Source organism: Nuphar pumila, chromosome 10 (genome assembly GCF_984573655.1).
Source record: "Nuphar pumila chromosome 10, dmNupPumi1.hap1.1, whole genome shotgun sequence".
Taxonomy (NCBI): Eukaryota; Viridiplantae; Streptophyta; class Magnoliopsida; order Nymphaeales; family Nymphaeaceae; genus Nuphar; species Nuphar pumila.
In genome coordinates this window covers 108,446,211-108,470,161 of record NC_143258.1, presented here as the reverse complement: position 1 = coordinate 108,470,161, position 23,951 = coordinate 108,446,211, and the positions used below count along the sequence as shown (strand labels likewise).

The 23,951-nt window shown below is 36.1% G+C and overlaps 1 protein-coding gene across 1 annotated transcript in view; it reads left to right on the top strand.

Annotated features, from left to right (window-relative positions):
• The window catches only part of LOC149827842 (uncharacterized), a 42,992-nt gene extending 21,632 nt beyond the window's left edge, over positions 1-21,360 (top strand). Inside the window, exon 3 of the mRNA XM_090019683.1 lies at positions 20,630-21,360. Within this exon, the coding sequence (XP_089875809.1) occupies positions 20,630-21,071 (442 nt within the window). The 3' untranslated portion in view covers positions 21,072-21,360. The remainder of the gene's footprint in view (positions 1-20,629) is intronic.
• The last annotated feature ends 2,591 nt before the right edge of the window (positions 21,361-23,951 follow it).

The window sequence follows — 23,951 nt, the reverse complement described above, 5'->3', positions numbered from 1 at the left end:
AGACATCTGTACCAAGTCGGGAGTATCTGATGAAAAGAAAGTGGAAACTCCTGAAGTTATTAATGCAAAGTTGAGACTTGAGGATGGCGTCCTACTTGAGGATCCCACTCCCTGTCGGCAATTGATTGGATCCCTTACTTATCCATCACCCATCCAGATATTGCTTATGCGGTTCATACTGCAAGTCAATTTCAGCATGCTCCTACTACAGTTCATATGGCGGCCGTGATGCGAGTTGTACGATACATTAACACCATCATTTCCAAAGCGCTTTTCTTATCCTCTTCTTCATCTCTTGAATGAACTGCTTTTACTGATGCAGATTGGGGAGGAAATCCTAATGATCGTATCTCAACTACTGGTTTTTGCATTTTCCTAGGTGAATCCCTTATTTCATGGAGATGTAAGAAACAACAAAAAGTCTCTCTATTATCCACTAAAGCTGAATATCGAGCCATGGCGATGACAACTATGGAAATTGTGTGGCTTAGAAGTCTCATTTGTGGTGACATGGGCGTCCTCATCTCTTCCTCCACCAAGATGTGTTGTGATAACAAGAGCGCAATTTACATTGCAAGCAACCATACATTCCACGAGCGTACCAAGCATATTGAAATGGATTGTCACTATGTTTGAGATGAATTTCTCAAAGGAACAATCACACTGCCATATGTTACTTCAGAATATCAGTTGACGGATTTCTTTACCAAAGCGCTTCCAACTCTGCGATTTTTGTTTCTCCTTGGCAAATTTTCGGTCTTCTCCCCATAAAGTTTGAGGAGGCGTGTTAAAATATGTATATATAAATATATATATACATATACTTATATATACATGCGTATATATATAAGTATATATATACATATATTTATAACTCAAATACCCAATAAGGGTATTTATGTAATTCCCCATGTATTTTTTACTTTTTCTTTTTATTTCTCCTTTTCTTTTCTTTTTTATTTTTCCTTTCTTTTTTCTTTTTCCTTTTTATTAATGTAATAGGACCACTAGGGGCCCCACCTTCTAGTCGTTGGGGCTCCCAACGACTAGAATGGAGCCCCTATGTGGTTCCTTCCCCTTCTTTTTCTCTATAAAAAGAGGGCTCTCCCTCTTGCATTGTATGGGTTTTTTCACCCACTTCTCTTCCTCAATAATATTTGTTTAGCCATTTTTGGCTCTTTACCCCTTAGTGGGTTACGTATGCACTTTTGAGTGCTTGTGTTCTTGGTTCCTCTTCTAAAGTGTGCTTTGCATTGTTGGGCTTCCGCTAGTTTCATTACACAATTTACCCTTTAAAATTATAGTAATTACTAATAATATTTGAGATGAATTACCAACTGAAGCATTATCAACAAGAAATAAAAGAGAAAACTGATTCCATTACTTGTAAGGGAGAAAAAGATGTACACTTATATGATAAGCTAAAATGACAAGACACAACCCAAATTAAGCAAAATATAATAGATTCATGGAAAACATATGTGATAAATACTAAGATATGTATTGTGATGGTAAAATAATGTATTGAATGAATAAAGAGTGCAACTCTAATCCTTAACTGCTCGTCGAGATCGTTGAGAATCGACCAACATGAGAATACAAGTTCATAGTGCTAGGTTTATTTAGAAAATTCACATAACCATCTTCTGTGATATTTCATGTTGTTCTATTGTCACTTCAGCTTTTAGTTTTTAAGATACATACATACATACAAACAAACATATATACATAGAATTTGCTATATATATATATATATATATATATATATAGGGGCTGCTATGGTGGTACTGTACCACCATAGATTATGGTGGTACACACTTGATTTACATAGATCTGCGCTCCAAAAGCAAATTCTAACTGTTGAATCATGTTTGGCATATTTTATTTATTATTTTCATGTATTAAAGTCGACTCAAATATGATGTTTTATGCCATTTTTAAACCACCATTATTTTCATGAATTGTGAGCCGTGGATTGTCACTGTTTCAAAAATGAAATCTTAGTGTATTAAACATAATAAAACCTTCTTGTTGGAACCACGATTGAGTACGCAGGAACAGAGAGAGAGAGAGAGAGAGAGTAAATCTAACTTATTAGGGTTTAATCTCTACTTAAATAGAAATTAAACAAGAGCACCAAATTACAAAAATAGCCCTCACACAATATATAATAACGCGTAAACCCAAAATGCCCTTATAGCATGTCTCAACACTCCCCCTCAAGGTGGAGCATAGATATCAATCATGCTCAGCTTGTCACAACAGTGAGAGAAACTCTCGGCCTCGCTAGAGCCTTGGTAAAGACATCAGCTACTTGATCTTCGGAAGATACATGATCGGTGCAGATATACCCAGCCTGAACCAAGTTGCGAACATAGTGACAGTCAACTTCAATATGTTTAGTCTTTTCATGAAACACTGGGTTGCTGGCAATATATGTAGCAGCCCTATTGTCACACATCATCAACATAGGTATATGAATTTGATCATGTACATGGATCAACCCTAATTGCTCGCTCGATAGAAATTTCTGCATAGTTCTTTGAGTACTTAAGTTCGGTTATGTGCATGTTTGAGATTGATGTATGTATTTTTTCTGAGATGATACATAAACATAATTTTAATTTGATCGACTTGCAGTTGTGCATAACATACACATGAATTTGAAATTTATTTGATGTTTGCATAACTGTGATCATATGCATGCTTGGTTGTTTATGCATGAAATTGATCATGATAATGTGTTTTGCAAGCATCTATTTGCATGCGTATGTGCTTGGCTTAATGGGCATTCATTTTGTGTGTTTTGAATGTGTATTGTGAACATATTCGGAAGTTGTAAGTGTATTGCATGTTTACTGAAATTTTGCAAATATGCATAAATTACTTTTGAAATGTGTTGGTAGTCAGATATGAACCACTGCAGCCTATGTAGGCCAGAAGCATGTATTGATCCCAGTGTTATCAAAAACATGCTTTGAGGCGTGTCCATCTATGCTTCAAGGCGCAAGCTCGAGGTGCATTTTTTTTTTACAACAAGACTTCTGAGACATAATCAATAAGAGTTTTGTAGGTTAATCTCATATATTTTCTAGTTATTTCAGTTATGTAATCAATTTTTTAGTATATTTTAACTTTTGTTGGTTAATCTCATATATTTTTCAGTTATTTCAGTTATATAATTAGTTTCTTAATATATTTTAACTTTTGTTGGTTAATCTCATATATTTTTCAGTTATGTAATCAGTTTTTTAGTTACTTTTATATGTTAATCTCATATTTTTTAGAATAATTTCATATATTTTAACTTTTGTAGGTTAATCTCATATATTTTCCAGTTATTTTAGTTATGTAATCAGTTTCTTAGTATATTTTAACTTTTGTTGGTTAATCTCATATATTTTCCAGTTATGTAATCAGTTTTTAGTTACTTTTATATGTTAATCTCATATTTTTTAGAATAATCTCATATTTTTTAGAATAATCTCATATATTTTAACTTTTGTAGGTTAATCTCATATATTTTCCATTTATTTCAATTATGTAATTAGTTTCTTAGTATATTTTAACTTTTTTTGGTTAATCTCATATATTTTCCAGTTATACAATTAGTTTTTAGTTACTTTTATATGTTAATCTCATATTTTTTAGAATAATCTCATATATTTTAACTTTTTTAGGTTAATCTCATATATTTTCCAGTTATTTCAATTATGTAATCAGTTTCTTAGTATATTTTAACTTTTTTTTGGTCAATCTCATATATTTTCCAGTTATGTAACTAGTTTTTTAGTTACTTTTATATGTTAATCTCATATTTTTTAGAATAATCTCATATATTTTAACTTTTGTTGGTTAATCTCATATATTTTCCAGTTATTTCAGTTATGTAATCGGTTTCTTAGTATATTTTATCTTTTGTTGGTTAATCTCATATGTTTTTCGGTTTTGTAATCATTTTTTTAGTTACTTTTATATGTTAATCTCATATATTTTAGAATAATCTCATATATTTTAACTTTTGTAGGTTAACCTCATATATTTTCCAGTTATGTAATCAATTTTTAATTACTTTTATATGTTAATCTCATATTTTTTAGTACTTATTTGAGATTTTCTATTTCTTATTGATTGTTATTTAATAGGATAGATCCTAGAATTAAGTGGTGGGCACTAAAAGGAGCTAAACAAGGAAGATGATTGGTGTCTCGAGGAGGATTCAGAATCAATGTGGAATAAGATAACGGGTGGCATGAGAAAGGTGGGTAAAGAGGTATTGGGTGAGTCTAAAGGCGGTGCACCGCTAGGTAAGGATACATCCTGGTGGAACGAGGATGTCAAATTAGCTATTAAGGTTAAAAGAGAGTGTTATAGAAATCTAAGTAAGAGTCGTGATAATGAGAATTTGGAGAAGTATATGATAGCAAAGAAGGAAGCTAAAAAAGTAGCTCGAAACGCGAGGGATAAGGTATCTAAGGAGGTTTATGACAAATTGGATACCAGAGAGGGCGAGAAGGATATTTATAGGCTTGCAAAGATGAGAGATAGGAAATCGAGGGATCTGGGTATGGTTAGATGTATCAAAGATGAAACTCAAAGGGTTTTAGTCAAAGATGAGGAGATTAATGAGAGATGAAAAGATTATTTTGATAAGCTATTTAATGGAAGTCATGCTCAGGATCTTGGAGACCTCTCCATTCTTTTTCATGAGATGAATCATGACTTCATGCGCAAGATTCAAAAGAAAGAAATTGCAGAGGCTTTGAAGAAAATGAAATCAAGCAGGGCAGTTGGCCTAGATGGTATACCTATCGAGGCTTGGAAATGCTTGGGTGAGAAAGGTTTAGAATGATTGACAAATCTTTTTAACAAGATTTGACAGACAAATAAGATGCCTAATGAGTGAAGGAAGAGTACTTTGGTGCCTCTATATAAGAATAAGGGTGATATACAAGATTGCACAAACTATCGTGGTATAAAACTCATGAGTTATACTATGAAGCTTTGGGAGAGGGTGATTGAGTATAGGTTGAGGAAGGTTGTCATGATATCGGAGAATCAATTTGTTTTTATGCCTGGAAGATCAACTATGGAAGCTATACATCTTCTTAGACAACTTATTGAGAGATATAGAGAGAGGAACAAAGATTTGCATATGGTTTTTATTGATTTGGAAAAGGCATACGATAGAGTACCTAGGGATGTTCTCTGGTGGACAATGATGAAGAAAGGTGTTTCTCTCAAGTACATTAGTATAATTAAAGATATGTACGAAGGAGTAGTAACCAATGTCCGCACTTGTGGAGGGGTGACAACCAATTTTCCTATAACGGTTGGGTTACATTAAGGATCTGCATTAAGCCATTTCTTATTTGCTATAGTGATGGATAAACTTACGAGATCAATTCAAGAAAATGTGTCGTGGTGTATGTTGTTTGCTGATGATATTGTTTTGATTGATGAGTCTAGAGCTGGGGTTAATGCTAAGTTAGAATTATGGAGACAAACATTGGAAGCAAGAAGTTTTAAGTTGAGTAAGAGTAAGACAAAATATATGGAATGTTAGTTTAGTAAGCAACGAAGTAGTGATGAGAGTGTAGTGAAGCTTGGTGAGCAAGAAATATCGGTGGATGATTGTTTCAAATATTTGGGATCTATCATTCAAAAGTATGGAGAAATTGATGGAGATGTAAATCATAGGATAAATGTTGGGTGGATGAAATGGAAAAGTGCAACTGGAGTGTTGTGCGATCGTAGAATGCCATTGCGGTTGAAGGGAAAGTTTTATAAGACGATAATTAGGCCCACTTTACTATATGGTACGAAATGTTGGGCTGCCAAGAGACATCATATTCAAAAAATGAGTGTAGCTGAGATGCATATGCTTAGATGGATGTGTGGAAATACAATAAAAGATAAGATTTGGAACGAGGAGATACGTAAGAAGGTAGGTGTTGTATCCATTGAAAATAAGATGAGAGAGAATCGTTTACGGTGGTTTGGACATATTCGGCGAAGGCCTAATGATGCTCCAGTTAGAAGGATGGAGAAATGGAAAAATATATTAGTTAAAAGAGGTCGGGGTAGGCCTAAGAAGACTTGGATGAAGATGATAGGAAGGGATATGAATGCTTTGAACCTCACCGAGGACATGGCATTGGATAAAAATGATTGGAAGAGAAGGATTCATGTGGAAGACCCAGAATGATTTTCTTTTTTGGTTCATATCGCCGACCCCAATTGTTTTGGGATGAAGGCGTAGTTGTATTGATTGTTATTTAATCAATACAGCATTTCTTTATTTATTTATATTTTTAGATATTTTTATAATATTTTTTAAGTTTTCAAAATTTTTTTTGAGGCTTACGCTTTATGCCTCGAGGCTTACGCCTCGCCCTGATTTTTGGTGGAGCGCCTCGCTACACCTCAACGCTTTTCACAACACTGGTTGATCCAATTGTTGATTTTATTTATGCATTGCAAAATTTATTTTTTGGAAATTTTTTGATTTTTCAAAAATTAATTGCACTGTCAAATTGTGAGGGTTAGAGCCCGAAATTGGTTTTTCATGTTGATTTCCAAAACGGTTCTTGCGTAAAAAACCTGAAATTATTTGAAAAGGTAAAAGAGACCAAACAATGTAATTAATCTCTTTTTTGATGTCCCTTCCACAGTATGAGAATCTTGGATGGCGGTGTTGGGGGACTGTGAGGATACTAAAACTTTGTGTGCAATTGTGCCCTTTAACCCAATATGGTGGTTCACTTCTCGGCCACTGTTTTGGGAGATTCATGCATTTTACCTGGGGGTGTTATTGTTGACTCAGTTGTAGTTATTGGTATACCAAGAAAGTGACATCAGTGGATGCTGATTTCGCTAATGTCCCGTCCTTAGATGTTAATTTCTAGTATTTCGATGAATGGTGTTAACTCCTGATATAGGTCGAGGAATAAGTGTGGAATCTAATAATAAACTACAAATTGTATGTTAAGATACAACTGAGAATCTAACTTGGACTTCGAGAATTTGTGCCCATTTTGAGTATCCTCGGGTTTAAGGAAAAGTGAAAATTAAACTTGTATACATTTAATAGGGATATGCATGCAAAAACAATTCTGATAAATAACTTAATAAGTTATTCATGAATGTGCACTGAATCATGCATATTTTACTGTTCAACATTAGTTTATGTATATTTAGCTTTGCATAATATTTGATTTTACATGATATTTTGTTTAAATGTTTGAATGATAAGTTGATTGTGGTAAATTATTGTTTGTGATATTTCTCTTAAGTTTATATATGAATCTGTTTATGCTATTTCCTTTACTGTTTGGATTTTTAGAGGAATTCATACAAAGGACTTTAGTTCTTACCTGTTTTCTTCAAACTGTTTTACAGGCACGGATGCTCAGTGATGTCCTGACTAGCTGGCTGGAGACTGCGAGCCTTGTGACTAGTTTTTGGTTTCTGATAGGGTGACTTGAGTTGATATAGCCGGTTTTTATGTTTTAGACTATTTGACATTTGCTTTAAATTAATGAAGTATGATTTATTTCTTTAGTTGATTCAGTGCATAGTTTAGTTTGTGGTTTGATATATTAAATCTGTGATGCCTCGGATCCTTAGGTGAGTTTTCACAATTTTTTTTTTTTAAATGTCACTTTTTTTAAGAGGGTCAGTTGGGGTCATTACAAACATAAAAGTTTACTACAACTACATAGTTGACTACATGACTAAAAAAGTGAAAAGTCTCGAAAGTTCACTGCAAATACATAATTCACTACAACAAGAGTTATCAATTGTCTTCATTATCAAACAATTCTTGTTCATAATCAGAAATGACATACTGTCGAGGGCTTGTGTCTCCTGGTGCTCTTCTTCTGAATCATTATTTGCATTCCATTTGTGTCAGTGTCTGAAGGCCCTACTAATGTACCAATTCTTCTAATCTTGCTTCTTTCATTATTTGGAGCTACTCTGTAACGAGCCCAAACTGACCGTCAAAATTTTTGCATTTTTTTTTGAAAAGAAAAAATAATTTTAAAACATGGCGAAAAGATATCTGAGGCACCCATGGCACATTACATATTTAATACACAACCTAACAATCATTCTACACATAGAATAAATCAAACCATGAATTTATATTGAATTGAATTTAATAAAATGATCCTCATTTAGAGTTCAACAAGTTCTCTCAAAACAAAACTCCCAACTTTGTCTCAATCCCGGCCACCAAAAACATAACCCTCGCTCCCTCCAGTAAGCTGGTTCCTCCATTACTGCGTCTCAGTATCTAAAAAATAATTTTAAAAATGGAGTAAAAACCAAAGTTCTCATACGAAACCCTCTCAAAATCCAATAATAAGGAAATTAGCATAAATCAAATTAAACATAAGTTTAAAAAGACTCATCAAACATCACATAATCAGAATAAGCTTGCAAACATAAGCAGTTTAATTCAAACAACCATCACTCTCATACTAAATTAACCATTTAAGGATGCTTGAATCAATGCAACATGCACAAATGACTTTTTAACTTTAATTATCAGTATTGCTTTTGCATGCATGTTCTTACTTAATGCACACAATTAAATTCTTACTTATATAAGACTCATGGATATTCAAAATGGGCTGAATTTTTGAGGTTCAAGGTAGTTTTCAGTAGTATCTTTACGCACAATTTGTATTTTATTTACTGGACTCTACACATGTTCCTCGGCCGACGTTGAGAATTATCACTATCAATCGAAACATTATGAATCATCACCTAATGCCGGGACGATAAAAAAATCATCCATTGACGCCACTTTCTCGGTATACCAATAACTGCAATTGAGTCTAACATCACTCCCTCTAGGCAAAGTAGCGGAAGTTTCCTACAACCGCGGCTGGGAACACTAACCATATATCGGGTTCTTGAAAAAGAAATGCACACAGTGTTTAGTATCCTCACAGTCTCCCTATGACCGCTATCCAAAGTTGCCACCTTTTCAGAAGGTCACGAAAGAAGAAAAATTATTATGCTGTTTGGTCTCTTTTATCATTCTTAATCAATTAAGAGTTCTTTACAATTATATAAATCAACATGCAATAACAAATTCGGGCCTTTGCCCTATCAATTTCAACAATGCAATTAATTCAAAAGCAATACAAAATAATTTTGCAATGCATTTAAAACTTATTATTTCGCGTGCAACACATGCTCTTGACCTTCAAAGGCCCATTTGTGGTTCATACACAATCACTCCACAATTCAATGTAAATTCAATGTAATTTAAATGGCATTGCAAGTTTTTTAGTGAACAACAATCATACATAAATATTCAAATTTGTGTTCACGGTGTCACCTCAATGCATAATCATAGCACAAACCATTGCATATTGTAATACACAACTTAGATTTATCATGATAGCAAAAATCCAAAATTTTCTTTCTAATCCACCCAATTCAGTTTTTATGAATTTCAAATTTGGCTAAAAATTTAAAACGGTTCAGCATTGCACTCTTTCTAATGGAAATCAAAATTTTGGACAATATAAAACAAATTTCCAAATCAGTAACATATCAGATTTAACGATTTTAACAAAGTTTATTAATCGTAATGCTCAATGCCAAATATATATAAAGCCAATTAGGTTAACACCAAATGACTCCAAAAATCAGATTTATCTTTTCAGCCAAACTTGGATATATATGTATCTCAAAGTCTGATTGGCTGTCAGGCATGATTCAGCATCTACCCCACTCGCATACGCGAGTTTTAATAACGGAAATCTGTCCCAGTTCAGCACTGAAAACAGCCCCAAAAAATATGGGTTCTTGCAAAAGAATGCACATGCTACATCAGTCTTTAAAGAAAATCAGATTAGAAACACATAAGGACAGACTACCATGATCATGTCCTTACCCAAAGTTTATTAAACCCTGACTAAACTTTTAACAAATCAGTTTTAACATGGACGAGTCCTAAGGAGAATTTGGTACTCTCCGACGAATCTGGTCCTGGTCTTTAGATTGTGTGCATACAGCACACAACAAAAGAAATCAGATTATATATATGCACACTGCATCCCACTAGCCCGATCTACGAGTGTGTACACGACACTTGTACACCCAAAAAAGTCAGGCTTTAATTAATTAAACATGCATTGAACAAAGAAAAACACAGGTTTAATTTAATGGCATGCACTAAATCTTTACAAAACCTACACTAAAAGTTTATTATTGCTGATCACATCACAACCACATAAGCAGTCTTAAGAATTTAACAGTCCATCCCGCATAAGTGATTGCCCAAGTACCAGGCTTTGGAAAGGAAATAGTAATAAAACAATAAAACAAAACACACACACACTTGACTGGTCCAAGTTATTTATTTTCTTTCTATAGGACCAGATCATGCACATTCAGTCTGGGACTGATCTGAAACCTGTTATTGGTTCAGATCTATGTCAGACACTTATCGAAACTGACATGTTATAATTTTTTTTGAAAACCTTATTGAGATTGATCAACATGAAACAATATACTACCAGCCAAGCATCATGCCTTGAAGCACATCAAAACGTGAAAATCATGTAGGATTCAAAATCTGTATCCAATATACTTATAAATACTGACACGCTTATTGAATCGTGCATGCTGTTAAACCCATATGTGTTAAATAATAAAGAAAATCTGAACAGCTATTGTATTTAATATATGCGACAATCTAAGCATGGGAAAAAAATCAATATGTGCGATACTCTGAGCATGGGAAAAGAAATCTGATCAGGTCATAAAAAATATCAGATCTTACTCAGTCAAACAAAATTTGTTTATGCTAATAAATCCCCCCCCCCCCCCCCCCCCCCAAAAAAAAAACAGGGATTGAAACTATTTTGGGTTCGCTTAAACCTATGCTTAATTCAATCCATGCATAATCCCTCACTTACGAGATCTTAAGAGACACCCATACCTTGCTGTACGTTTGCAAAAAAAATTAGGAGACGCTGGAGAGGAAGGGGTCACGCTGTAGCCTCCCTCTCGGTGCTCTCTCTCTCTCACGATTCTTCCCCCTCTTCTCTTTTTTCTCAGTTTAGCTCTTTCTCTCTCTCAAAATCGATATTGAGAGAGAGAGAGAACACCCCTTTTTATAAATAAAACAAGACTCTTCCTATCGAGGGGACGTCCCTTTTGAAATAGAAAGTCTTCTATTTCTTTTTGGAAATGGAAGTCTTTCCTAAACCAAACTCTTATATATATATATATATATATATATATATATATATATATATATATATTACCTTCTTACTATTTTATCACTAATATAATTTAGTTTAAAAAATTTTATCTTATCATGATTGTGGAGAAACCCAATACTGCACAGGAACTGAGAGAGAGAGAGAGAGAGGAAGAGAGAGAGCAGCTTAGAAGAAAAAAAAATCGTAATCTTTCTTTAGGGCTAAACACCTCTTGTTTAAATAGAGGTTTAGCCTAATAAACAAATTACAAAGAGGTCCCTTATTATTTGTAAAATTCTAAAGAACCATCTTTTAAGAATAAATAATAACTTTAAAGATAAAACATTGAAACTAACTAATAGTCGACTAGTCTTAACACTCTCCCTCAAGCTGGAGCATAGATATCGATCATGCTCAGCTTGCTGCAACATTTTGAGAAATTGGGCCTAGCAAGAGGCTTTGTAAACATATCTGCAACTTGATCCTCCGAGTTCAAATGCTAGGTAGAGATATGTCCAGCTTGAACCATATCTCTTACATAGTGGCAGTCAACTTCAATATGTTTTGTCCTCTCATGAAACACATGATTATTTGCTATATACGTAGTTGCCTTGTTATCACACATCATCACCATAGGAGATGAGACCTTCACTTCAAGATCATTTAATACATTTCGAACCCACATCAATTCAGCTGTTGTTTGGGTCATAGCCCTATATTATGATTTGGCACTCGACCTAGCAACCACGGTTTGTTTTTTACTTCTCCATGAAATTAAATTACCCCCCATAAACACACAGAATCCAGTAATAGATTTTTTATCCTTAACAGATCCAGCATAATCAGCATCAGAGTAGGCGACTATCTCCAGGGTTCCCCCTTTCTTAAATAATAACCCTTTTCCAGGGGAAGATTTTAAGTACCTGAGAATCATCATTGCAGCATTCCAGTGTACATCATTCGGATTTTCCATAAACTGGCTAATCTTGCTTACTGCTAAAGCAATATCTGGTCTAGTCACAGTCACATATAGTAGCTTCCCTACTAATGAGCGATAACTTTTGCTATCCACATGTTTCGACCCTTCTTCCAACAACTGAACTTTGTGATCTATGGGAATATTTGATGGTTTGGCTCCCAACATTCCTGTTTCTTTTAATAAATCAAGAACATACTTACGTTGAGACAAAACCAAGCCTTCACTACTTCTGGCAGCTTCTATGCCCAGAAAGTATCTAAGAGGACCAAGATCTTTTGTAACAAAATGCTTTTGAAGATGAGCCTTTGTAGCTGCAACATCGTTCAATATCATCTCCTGTAAGGATGATGTCATCCACATATACCACCATAACAACTAGACCTGAGTTAGTTTTCTTGATAAATAATGTGTGATCTGACGTTGACCGCTTAAAGCCAAACTTTGACATCACGTCAAACAACTTTTGAAACCATGCACGAGGACTTTGTTTCAGACCATATATCACCTTCTTTAACATGCACACCTTCTGACACTCCCCCTCAACCTCAAACCCAGGAGGTTGCTGCATGTATACTATTTCTGACAAATCCCCATATAGAAATGCATTTTTCACATCTAGTTGACACAGACACCATCCGTGGTGAACAACTACAAAGAGAACTAGACAAATGGTAGTATATACCCATTTACATCCAACAATGTCTGCATCCACTGGGGGATTAACCAGGTCCCACGTCTGTTGAGACAATAAGGCATCCATTTCCTCTTGCATTGCCTGCTTCCATCTACTATCAAGCTCTGCTTGTTGATAGTTCAAAGGAATAGTTTCAGCAGATAAGGCGGAAATAAAAGCTTTTATCTGACTTCCAATTCTGGCATCGAACACAAAATGAGATATAGGATATAAGGTACATTGTCGTGTCCCCTTACATAGAGCTATTGGCCTATTATCATCAACAGGAGGATCACTGTCATCAGGAATACTTACCTCAGGAGAAGAAGAAGGAGAAGGCTCAGGATGAGATGGAGCTCTACGCACATATACCAATGGGGGATTGTGAAACCGTGAGGAAGGTAGAGTGGGACCTGGTAATGGAGGTACAGATTCCAAAGGGAAAGGAGGAATAGGAAGGGAAAATGAGTCATTTAGATCAGCTTGCATCTGAGATCTAGTATGAGAATAATATGGAACTGACTCCAGGAAAGATACATCCGCACTGACATACTCCCGATGAGAAATAGAGTCATAACATCGATAGCCCTTTTGGTTCTTTGGATAACCTATAAAAATACATTTAATTGCTTGAGCTGCTAATTTATCACGGTCAGGTCCAAGTTTATGCACAAAGCAAATACACCCAAAAACTTTGGGCGAGAAAGAGAAAAGAGGAGCATTGGGATTCAGGATGTGCAAAGGAATTTTGTCGTCCGCGGATGATGAAGGCATACGGTTGATCAGATAACAGGTTGTGATAACAGCATCACCCCAATAGGAAGCAAGAACATTGGATTGAATCATAAGGGTACGAGCTACATCAAGAAGATGCATGTGTTTTCGTTCAGCCACCCCATTTTGTTGGGAGTATAGGCACAAGAGGTTTGAGATTGAATGTCATGGTCTTGATAAAATTGCAAGGCTTTTGTTTTGAACTCAAGCGCATTATCAGTGCGGATAATCTTAACAACAGATTTAAACTGAGTTTTTATTTCAAGAATCAATGACTTAATAATACTAGGAACTTCAGATCTTTCTTTTATTAGGAATACCCAAGACAAGTTAGAAAAATCATCAGCAATAACAAGATAATATCGACACTGAGTCCTAGTAGGAATCTTACTAGGACCCCATACATCCGCATGAAGAAGTTCAAAGACCTTATGACTGGACTGACTCTGACTAGAAGGGAACAAACTCCGATGATGCTTGCCCAATTGACATGCTTCACACTGAAATGAAGTAGTAGACGGAATTTGAGGAATGACATGACGAAGCTTTGACAATAACGGATGACCAAGATGACGATGCCACTGAATAGAACTTGAGGAATAGTCGACTGCATCAAAACTGTGCCCTACTGGATGATGTAAGTAGTAGACTCCATTTTCTTCAGAGCCTCCACCAATCTTCTTCCCCGTTAGCAAATCCTGAAAATGACAACTAACAGGATCAAATATCACTCTACAGTTAAGCTCTTTTGTAAGACAACTCACTGAAAGTAAACTTTGAGGAAATGAAGGAGCATGAAGAACATTCTTCAAATGCAAGGAGGAAGATACAAAAACATTTCCCTGACCAACTACCGGAGAAGAGCTTCCATCTGCTAATGAGACTCCCCGATGAGTAGTAATATCCTTTAGATCTGAAAAATAATGAGAATTTCCATATAGATGTTTGGATGCACCTGAGTCAATAATCTACTTACTATCATTGAGATGAAGATGGTTCCCTGTTGCATAGGCCACACCGGCTACAGGAGAGGAGGAGCTTGAAGGACGAAGAGCAATCAGTTCTTCATATTCAGCACAACTCATGGAAATGCAGTCATTGGGAGACGAGGCTTCATTTGCATTTGCTACCTCTAGTTTTGTAACATTAGCTTTTGGAGCATTAGGCCTCGATGCAGGAAAGGAAGGCTGTCCATGTTTATCCTAGCAACGGTCTTCTAAGTGCCCGGATTTTCCACAAAAAGTGCATTGAAGTTTACCTCTACCTCCCACACCTCTTCCACGACCACGTCCTCTAATGTTCATAGTATTTCCACGACCATAACCAGAAGGAACAACTAAGGCAGATGTCTGGGATATAGGATGAGATTGTGGGAGAGAAAAAACAAGTCTGCTCAAGCGATTGTATGCATCAGCTAGAGTAGGTACATCAGATCCAGTTAACATTTGGACTTTGGCAACCGAGAATTCGGAAGATAGCCCTGTGAGGAACCGAGCAACCATGGTCTGTTCTTGATGATCCTTATGCTTTGAACAACATAGAGGCCTATGAGCATTAAGCCTTTCAAAGGCAGCTTTAACAGATGTATAGTACTGGGCCAATGTTTGATCTCCCTGCTGCAAATTATATATTTCTTGTTCCACTTGCAGAATACGACTCACATTTGTTTCCTGAGAGTATCTCGAAGATTATCCCACATCCGTTTAGCTGTATTATAATAGATTAGACCGTCTGCTATATGAGGTTCAACACTGTTCATGATCCATGACATAACAATGTCATTATCTTCATCCCAAGTAACATATTTCCCCACTTTATCACTCGGTTCAATTTCCAGCAAAATATGTTTTCTACGATGTCCAGATACCGACATCATAAAGGTTCGAGACCACCTGGCATAGTTAGTTTCATTTAATTTCACCAAAGACCCATAAGAAAAAGGATTCACAAAAGCCTTATATTCCCCAGTAGATTCAGTCTTAGAATCAGCATTCTGAGTTTCAGCCATAATGAAAAAAGCTTATGCAGGAAATGATAACACTGCTACAATGTACGACAAAAAAAAAATTGAAAAAAAACTTATCAGATTGAATCTGAATGTGTTACGAACCCACAGTAAGTTCGACACACTGCATAAGCTACGACACCCCACGATATTTTGAAGAAACAATACATTAGATCTGAGATCAGATCTGAACCATTCCAACCTCCTCTACAGGAGCAACCAACAAAAAACTCCATGCCATCTTTGATCACGACAAAAAAAAATCTGTGTATTTAATCACAGCTATGTTAGAAGCTTAGCTCCAATGCAGACTGCTCACGGTACATGATTCACAACAGATAAAATATTGAACCAAGCGATACCCCATTCACGGCAACACAGTTTCGATGAAGACTGCTCACGGTACAAAAAAAAAAACAAAAGTTGCGATACTCCATTCACGGCAACCCCAGATCGATCGAAGTGTTCCACCATAATAATCAGAAATTTCTTTTATCATCCAGATCCAGGATTAACATTATAAGATTTGCTTCAGATTCACGACTGAATCCAGGTCCAATTGATAAAATCACAGCTCATGAAGGCATCACGGTTGACGATATACAGTCCAGATGACAGCGATGTTGCCGAGCTCTATGGATCTGATTACAGATCTATGTCTTGACTCTTGTCAGACAATAAATCTGTTATCAGATCTATGCCACCCAAATTAAAGAAGGTAGAGCACGCACCTTTTTTTTTTCTCTGTCACATATCAAACTCTGGTTTACGCTCCCACGACCTTCAACTTTGATACCATGTGGAGAAACCCAATACTGCACAGGAACTGAGAGAGAGAGAGAGAGAGAGAGAGAGAGCAGCTGAGAAGAAAAACAAATCATAATCTTTCTTTAGGGCTAAACACCTCTTGTTTAAATAGAGGTTTAGCCTAATAAACAAATTACAAAGAGGTCCCTCATTATTTGTAAAATTCTAAAGATCCATCTTTTAAGAATAAATAATAACTTTAAAGATAAAATATTGAAACTAACTAATAGTCGACTAGTCTTAACAATAATTTGATCATGGATCTTGTAATGGGTCCAAGATCCATATTAAGATCCACTTTAGCGTCAGCCAATATATATATATCATATATATTATATTAATTACAGACACCAAAAAATACAATTATTTAAATAAAAAATATATTTATTAAATTAAAAATAAAGAAAAAATTATGAGGTATTACATACTCGCACTGGAGCACCAGGTTCTCGAACAATGTGCTGCTATGCGATGCAAACTTCCATTAATCAATACATGACATGATATGCAACTTAGAACATTATGCAGCCTAAAATCGTTGACAATCTCATAAAACTATCACATCAGGTCATTGTGTCCAACCCAAGGTTGTAAGTATTGTATCGTAATCTGTATCGGTTAGGCCCAAAATAAGATACGTATCGTAAAAAATCATAATTTTGAAAAATAATTTAAAAATTCTAAAAAATTAGAAAAAATAGCAAAAATTCTAAAAAATCATAACAAACAAAACAATGAAGAAATGCACAAAATGCAACCATAAAATCACATATGAAGCATTTATGTCTCTATGAGTTGCATAAGACATCATCAAACATCAACTATCTCACAAGAACAATGCAAAATATTTAATATCTTACAATAAAAAACATGTCACAAGACTCATGCTTTCATATTACATAAACAAAAATATAATGAAAATAGTTGCACTCGATTTTCAATCGGTTCTCACTCATTACTTGAGTGCCCCATTGTCATGCAGGATCACCATCTTTATTGGAGTGTGGAGCCTGATTTCTACCTTGATATAAATCTTTAATTTTCATGCATTCAACTTTACGGTAAGTTGGAGGGGTGCTGTTGCACCCGAAGCATAAATTTTGTAGAGAGTAGCTTTGTAATTTTACTCATTTTTTTTTTTACTTTAACCCATTTTCTTGAGTGGAAAAATGGTGAAAATGCATTTTTTTTACCTTAACCCACTTCTTTAGGTTAAAAAACGGTGGAAATGCAAGAAATCATGAAAGCCCTCTCCCCGACACAAAGATCGACCTCCAAAACGGTCTTGTGGCTCCTAGGGTGTGTGGGAAGTTGTCCGGTATGTTCTATACTAATGAGGGTTTTGACCCTCAAAAACTCTTTAAAACTCAAAAACATAAAAGCACAGTTTTTGCCTATTTTGACAAAATACAGAAGCATTTAGCCATGCAAGATTTTTTGTTAGTTCTAAATGAAAATGTTATTGGTAGAGTTGGGTTGGATATCTGATGCAATCCAAATTCGTTTAGTCAGATCCAATAGAGCAGGTAGCATCTGATTAATAACTGGATTTAGATTTGATATCCAAATTCACTTTAGTTGTTTCATATAAAACATATCTAATTAGTTAATCAAATCCAATTTAGCATTACATTTTCCAATCCAACTACGAATCCAAATATAAATCCGTCGAGGCAAGAACCAATTAGGTTGGATTCAGTAATGCTAATGCCTACATATGGACCAAATCTAAGTCATCCACATCTCTAGTCTTTGATGGCCACTAGATTTAATTAGATGCATTAGCCAACATGAGGGAATGCTCCATCTTTCATATGTTGGATAGATCAGACCATAGTTGCCAGTCGAGGAAGCGGGAGCGGGAAGCAATTCGAAAAGCGAAAGCGGGAAGGCACTTCTAAATTTTTAGGAAGAAGGAAGCGCGAGACAACATAAAAGCATACCGAGAATCATCTCGAAAGCGAGAAGGGAAGCTACCTATGAAGCGAACCAGAGGCGAAAAGGAAACGAAGAGGAAAACGACCGAGGATTCGAGTGGGAATCAAGTTTTTCCGATATTGGGCAAAAGAAAAAATTTGTTAAAGGCTCCAAGCCTAAAAAAAAAGAAAACTTACTTCTTGATATTGGGAAGCGATTGGGAAACGAGCTTCTCAATAATGGGAAGTGTGCTTCCCCATAAATGAGAAGCGCACTTCCCATTTAAAAAGGTTGCTTCCCTGCACATTTCGGAAACGATGCATTTTGGAAGACTCATGTTTCGCGCTTCCGAAACGTGTTTTTGGGAAGCGTGCTTCCTCGAGCCCTATATGTTTCCGATAACCCTGGATCAGACCTTAGACACGAAAGTAATCTTTAAGTGGTTTCCAACGTGGAGCCTTGCACCCAAAAGTGAACTTTCCATATGATTGCTAGCTTTAGCCTTTAATGTCGGAATCAACAATGGAGCTGGAATATGCCTAAGTAACCTACAAGCTATGTCACATAGGTGCGGATGCAGGTGTAGATGTGGTGACGCAGCACTTCAAAAAAACTTGGGTTCAGGGGTGCGGGGAGGGTGTATATATATATATATAATTTTTAACAGTTTTAAGTTAACACTACCTGTATATATATATATATATATATATATATATATATATATATATATATATATATATATATATATATATATAATATAAATAAAACTGGACTTGGTTAGGGTTAACTTAATCTACTTTTGGACAGAAATGGACCTCGGTGTGGTTAACTTCACCTAACAAAAAGGAAGCCGTGTCCAAGTGTCGCACCAGCATGGGTGCGGGTGAGGTGCCCTATTAGAAGAGTCCGTGTTACATGGCCTACAAGTTACACATGATTTCCCAGTGTATGGAGGATGTAATCATTTTTTGACACATTTAAAAAACTCAATCAAGTTCAACTTGGTAGAGGATATTTTTTGGAGATTGGAGGATCTCTCAATAAAATACCAATTTTGGTGTGAGTAGCTCACTGTTCATTGATTATTGAGCTGCAAACATGTACAATTTCTAAACTCGGAATAATTCACTACCTTCACGGTCTAAAATCACATGTTCAAAATATAGAGTTTCTAAAACCTTAAAGAAATATTGGCTTTGTCAGTATCATTTTATCCATTTTCTACTGTTAGGAGGATCAGTTACAACTCCCTTGACAAGCGTATGCTATTACTTGAATTACTTTTTCTGTTAAGTGAAGGTTTCTTTGGGCACAAGTTATATATATATATATATATATATATATATATATATATATATATATATATATATATATATATATATATATATATCTGAGTTGAAAACTAAAATATAGTGTAATCAATGACAAATTTTAAAAGGATAAACAAAATGAACAATCAATATCACAAAAAAGGGAAAAATTAAAGGACACGGGTGTTAATGCCCAACATATGTTAACTATGTTCTTGTAGTGTCCTGGTGTGTCTAGCTTGTGTCCCATGTCATGTCATGCTGACATGAGACATGCATGCTAAATGAAGTGTCCATGTGGAATAGATTGATAGTATGGCAGCTGTTTGTTTAGCAAGCAGTGGTTTGATGAAAGCACAACTATTTTATTTGTTATTTTGTTTTTTTTCTTTAATAAAACATTATTTTGGCTATTTTCATCCATTTTGTATGACTCTTTCTACAATCCCGTTGATGATTTTTTGTTTTTCCTCTTTTTCTTTTTCTTTTTCCTTTTCTTAATTCAAATACAGAAGACTAATAGAGCATAAAGGGCGAGCTTTTTTTGTGCATATATAGATTTTCAATCCTCTCTTGATCCTGAATACTTGAAATCATATTGTTCTATGCTTTAACTTCTTCACTGTTAGAAACATTTGATTTTTTTATAATAATATTGTTGCTTTTAGCAAGGACAGTCTTGTTCCTTTGCATTCACATTGTCTGGTTGATTTTTTCCGCTATTTGGCACAATTCCCTTCTATTGTAAAATTGTGGCACCTGTTGAGCACATTATTGTTATATTCCATCCCATGTGATTTCCTGTGGGCCCGAGTATCTTGAACCTAGTGAATTATTCACAATGTGAAGCACTGGTCGGATATCCTTTTTGTGAAAACTAATGAACCTGCATGTGTGTTCCGTGTGGCATTTGACTTTGCTTTTTGTTTCCAGTAAAGTGACAGCTGTGGATGAAATCCTGACCATTGATGTCAAGCCTGGTTGGAAGAAGGGAACAAAGATCACTTTTCCAGAGAAGGGCAATGAGCAACCAAATGTTGTTCCTGCAGATCTTGTTTTTGTTATAGACGAGAAGCCCCATGAAGTCTTTAAAAGGGATGGAAATGATTTGGCCGTCAACCAGAAGGTATCTCTGGGGGAAGCACTTACTGGAACAACCATTAACTTAACTACGCTCGATTCACGAAATCTGATAATACCCATAACAGAAATCATCCACCCAGGATATGAAATGGTGATTCAAAAGGAAGGCATGCCTATTGCGAAGGAACCTGGTAAGAAGGGAAATTTGAGAATCAAGTTCGATATTAGATTTCCTTCTAGGCTCACTGCTGAACAAAGAACGGGCCTGAGATGGCTGCTTATGGGAGGCTGATAATATTATTGTAGCCATATTTTGATGTTAAATTAATGATTAACAATCACGATCGTAACGGTGATAGTGGAACAGTGGTATCATCTATGACAACAGGTCATGCTGATGCTTTTCTATTGAAGATTTCATTGATTTATTTGCATTATTGCATGAGCTGCAGTCGTGGGCATATTTGGCGTATATGTTAGATTACTAGTGATTTGTAATTCAGTTGTGCTGCTAAGAAATCCATAAATTTTCTTCTTTGAGAGATTGTTGTTAAAGGTAATTAGTGCTGCTTTTATTCCATCCCTTTTGTCCTTTGTTTCACATTTTTTTTTTGGTCTATTTGGTTTTGATGTTGCTGTTAGGGCTCACCAGCAGTGATGCCGTCACATGGACCACGGTACCTGCTCATGCAAGTAAAATCAGCCAACCTTGTCAATGGATTCATTGCCAATGTATTGCAGTTGCAGATGCTAAAAAAAAATATAAGCTTCAATTCCACCAATTCACTGATTTTTGAATGATTATTAATTAGTCATCGGCACTAGCCTCATTGTTCCTCATGCTGGTTATATGTTTATCATGATTATTGATCATTTGGGTGTAACTAGCCTAGCCTCTTTGAGCGGTTACTTTTTCCTCTAGGTGGTATGTAAATTCCTTGCACACTCACGGCGAGGATCAAGGCCTGAGCAATAACTTCGTAAAGAATGGGCACCGTTGCAGATTGGTTGGACGGGAATCATTCTTGTGTTTGTTTCTTTCCAGCCTGGTGTGTGTGTGTGTGTGTGTGTGTGTGTGTGTGTGTGTGTGTGTTGATCTCTTCTTAGAAGCACAGCAGATCAGGTGATAAGCCTTATCAGCATCACCACCATCCATTACTGTGGCAAGCATTGGAACCCAGCATAATGGCAGTCGGTGATGACATCCTTAACAAAGGGTTATAAGATGACATGAGTTTTACAAGATAAGGAGAACATCGATTTTATACCTCGGCGGGTGTCTGAAATGCATTCACATAAGTAGGTGGCTAAATGTAATATTCCAAATGTTAGGCAGTTTCTGATAAATAGCTGACGAGTTTAGCAGTTTTGTAAAATCGTCTTCAATGTTTCTACCAAAACCTTTTTTATTTCAAATTTGGTATTTGTGATGGAAACTGCTTTGATATTTGAACCTTGATGAGGTGATTGTCGGGTGGGACGTTTTTCTTTGGATCCTTACGGTAAAGATTTTGCTCTCTCTCTCTCTCTCGATTTTGCTCTCTCTCTCTCTCTCTCTCTCTCTCCGTGGATCTAAATCGAAGACCCATCTCCCAACTGTGGCAAGTCATCTTTAAATTTCATTAGTTATATGTTTAAATTTATTTAATGTGTGAAATAAATGTAATCATCCTTTTAGTGCCCTTCCAAATTTTCCCTCATTTCAAGGGGCGAAAGACATGCCCTTCCAAATTTTCTTTATAGTTGGTCGAACACTCCTGAAACTGCCAGGCAGCACCACTAATCAATTAAGCTGGGATCAGGTCAGAGGCAGCTCCAACAATATGCCATCAGAGCTGATTCATCCATGTGATGAACGGCATCCAGAACACTGTCAGTTTTTTTTTTTTTAACGATTCATTCTTTTCACTTTAAATGCTGTTCAAGTTATTTATTCATGGCGTCCCCGTTGCCGTTCATCACATGGATGAATGTCATCCAAGGACAGCTCTGGAAGAATCAGGGTGATCCAATAGGTTTTCATTGCTCTTAATAGCTGACCTTATTTGGAGAAGGGATCCAACGATCATATGTCCCATGGTTTAGGTCCTCATGACCAATCACATGGCGGTATTGCATGGACCCCACAGCAGATGAATGCAGGCCGCACTCGATACTAAGCACTAGTGCTGCTGCTTATCCCTCTTCTTGAAGTACTTATATAATCACTTTGTACTATACTTGCCACTTCCCACAAATATTTTAAAAGTTATGTAGTCCAATGTAATACTTTGTCGTTCTGAATTTTTTTTCTTGTGTGATACTTTTTTGTAAAAAAACTTGCAGGTTTTCTTTCTTCACTTTTATAGTCATGCAGGGCAACGAGTTTATCACGAAAGAAAAAAGAATACCGCAATTAATCCTGTTGGTGAGGCTGGTAAACAGGCCAAACAAACTAAATATGTTGTGTTCGAGCTTGTGTCACTTTTGGCAAGTTGAGCCAAGCTTGAGTTCATGGTAACCTCGAGCTAAATGAGCCAGAGTTCAAGATGGCTCATTTTCTCTCTCTCTCTCTCACATTATATATATATATATATATATATATATATATATATATATATATATATATATATATATATATATATATATATATATATATATATATATATACAAGTAAGGGGTAGGTGCATGACTTTTTTGTGCCTACCGAGCTTTGGAAAGATTATTTCTATTTTTTCTAAAATCTACAGATGTGATCTACATAGGGGTGGCAATCGGGTCGGGTTGGCGGGTCGGGTTGGCGTGTCAGCATACCTCAACCCAAACCCGACCCGTTTATTAAACGGGTCGGTTGTGGCAAACACGAACCCGACCCGTTTAATAAACGGGTAACCCGACACGACCCGCCAACCCATTTAATAAATGGGTTGGGTCGGGTAAACGGGTTTTCAGGTTCGCGGGTCGGGTTGGCGGGTTGACAGATCGGGTTGGCAGGTTGGCGGGTCGGGTTGACGGGTCGGGTTGGCGGGTCGGGTTGACGGGTCGGGTTGGCGGGTTGGGTTGGCGGGTTGACCCACCCGCCTAACCCGTTTATTAAACGGGTCAGCCGGGTTGGCGGGTTGGCATACCCCCAACCCGAACCCGACCTGTTTAATAAACGGGTTACGCGGGTCGACCCGTTTATTAAACGGGT